A 2,519-nucleotide genomic window follows, 5' to 3' on the forward strand; every position below is an offset into this window, starting at 1 on the left:
AACTTCATTTTTGTCTTATTTGTCATATATTAGTATATCATGTGCCATTGTTTAGGAACAAAGTAATATTTTTTGAACAATTCTCTAATAGATTCCACTATTTTTTATTCCTGGAATGACAAATAAAAAGTCCAGTGGCCCATTTTCAGAATACAGTGTTAGGCTTTAAAAGTAAAGTGACTTGGTTTATAAGAAAGTAAGCTGGCAGGAGAACACAGTGGAAAGTCACAAACAAAAGACACAAGAGTGCAAAAATTGGTGTGTTGGTGCTATTTAATAGGCATTTGTTTTCTAAGACCAAAGAAACATTTTTTGTAATTATACAAAAATATTGTATAATAAAAAACTATTACACAAAGGCCATTGCTTATCTTCAAAGTTTAAGTCAGAAATCAAATGAGATCAGGTTTGTTGTGTATGATGTGGATGGTAACTGAAGTTCTTTAGTCAACATGACTACCATATATCAGTTCATTATGAAATACTAAATGCTAAATTCTTTTTGTGCATTTGCTCCACTTTTTCTTGCTTCTCTCAGTTTATTGTGTCCTGATCATCAAGGCTCATTTTCCCACAAAGCATATGGTTAATTCTCCCAATCAACATGTGCACATTGAGGTCTTTCAATCCCACAGGTGCATGCAATGAATGATTTTTGGAAATGAAACTTTCATTTTCATTTCCAACAAATTATTTTAACATGGGGATCTCACTATGTTGCTCAGGCTGGATTCAAATTTGTGAGTTCCAGTGATTCTCTTACATCAGGCCTACAGGTAGCAAGTGGATACAGGTGCTCACCACTGTGTTTGAGTACAGCTATTATTAATGAGTCATTTTTCTCAGAGAAATGACTGATGCCATAATGTAAAGAACATTGGGCTGAATGAAAGAATGGTCCCCATGAATGTGGCAATAGGACTGATGCTTTTATCACAGAATGTTGTTGGAATTCTAGGAAATTTACCTGTGCTTTATTATCATTTGGCGCTTTCCTGCAATGGGTGCACATTGAGGTCCACAAATGTCATTCTCAGGCACCTAATGATAGCCAACACCTTGGACATTCTGGCTACAGGAATTCCCCAGACAATGACTGCTTTTGGGTTGAAATATTTCCTCAGTGATTTTTCATGCAAAGTTATTTTGTACATGCAGCGAGTGGGCAGGAGTCTGTCAATTGCCATCACCTGTCTCTTGAGCATCTTCCAGAACATCACCATCAGCCCCGTGAATTCCTGTTGGAAAGATCTCAAAGAAAAAGTTTCAAAGTACATTGGCTTCTCCATTTTCCTCTGCTGGATCATGTACATGACAGTGAATTCCATTTTTCCTCTCTATATACATAGCAAATGGAACAGTGTAAACACAACAGAGAAAAGAGATTATGGGTACTGTTCTTCTGTAGATCATGACAGAATCACAGATTTATTATATGCAGCATTGTTTGTATTTCCTGAGATTGTTTTTTCCGTGCTCATGATCTGGTCCAGTGGCTCCATGGTTCTCCTTCTGTACAGGCACAAGCAGAGGGTTCAGCACATTCACAGCATCAAAGATTCCCTCAGATCCTGCCCTGAGTCCAGAGCCACCCAGAGAATCCTTGTCCTGGTGGGCACCTTTGTGATTTTCCACACCCTCTCTTCCCTATTACATCTTTATATTGCTCTGTTTTCCAAACCTGTTTGGTGGGTGGTGAACACCAATGACCTGATTTCACTGTGTTTTCCCACTGTCAGCCCCTTTCTTCTCATGAGCCGAAAATTCACTGTATCCAAACTATTCAGGCTCTGTTTGGTCTGCATAAAAATTTAAAAATCCTGTTGGGTGCTGTGAAAAACACCTATTATCCCCCAAACTTTGGAGACCCAGAGAGGAGGATCACAAATGAAAGGCTAGCCTCAACAATGTAATCTCCTGTCTCAAAAATGAAAAATAATAAATGCTTCAGATGAATCTCAGGGGCAAAGCAATGCTGGTCTCCATTGCCAGTTCCAAATACAATTAAAATTGCCTAATTGTATCAAAAAATTACATCAGTTGCATGTTTTTGCACAAATGTTTAAGTGTTTTATTGTTCTTTACACTAAAAACATCTGTATAGAAGTGGATGGAAGTGTCACTTGTCTTTCTATTGCAAACCCTAAAGAGCACTGTGGTCCTTAGCTGGCTGACTGTGGGACCCACATGGCCATGGTGGAGGGGAACAGAGCTGGTGGTCCTCACCCTATGCACAGCATGCTGTAGACAGCCATCCTAGTTCCTGTTCCTGGAGGCGCATGGAATGGATGAGTTCCCCAGCCCTTCCAGATCAGTTGAATCACATGGTTGACCAAGTGCTGCACTCCTGGAAACATTGTCAGTAGTAAATGCAGTGCAGAAATGAAATGAAGAAAATTTTTTCAGGGGCAAGGAACAGGCAGGCTTATTCAGAATTCTCCTGAAAGGGTTTGATTTCCTGTGTGCAGGGATCCTTGGGTGGGATGCAAACTCCTTTCCTCTGCAGCATCCACCTGGGC

At 39.8% G+C, this 2,519-nt stretch overlaps 1 protein-coding gene across 1 annotated transcript; it reads left to right on the plus strand.

The window, feature by feature from the left end:
* The first annotated feature begins 894 nt into the window (after positions 1 to 894).
* On the plus strand, positions 895 to 1,815 carry LOC124107781 (vomeronasal type-1 receptor 4-like). Its single transcript, XM_046465984.1, has one exon. The coding sequence runs from the start codon at positions 895 to 897 to the stop codon at positions 1,813 to 1,815; it is 921 nt and encodes a 306-aa protein (XP_046321940.1).
* Positions 1,816 to 2,519: the final 704 nt, after the last annotated feature.

This window comes from Marmota monax, unplaced genomic scaffold, assembly GCF_021218885.2.
Source record: "Marmota monax isolate L192 unplaced genomic scaffold, Marmota_monax_Labrador192_F-V1.1 WCK01_AAM20220418_F8-fsc00160, whole genome shotgun sequence".
NCBI lineage: Eukaryota > Metazoa > Chordata > Mammalia > Rodentia > Sciuridae > Marmota > Marmota monax.

Excerpts from the sequence above, each read along its gene's own strand:
- LOC124107781 (XM_046465984.1), top strand. The coding sequence starts at position 895 with ATGGTCCCCATGAATGTGGCAATAGGACTGATGCTTTTATCACAGAAT.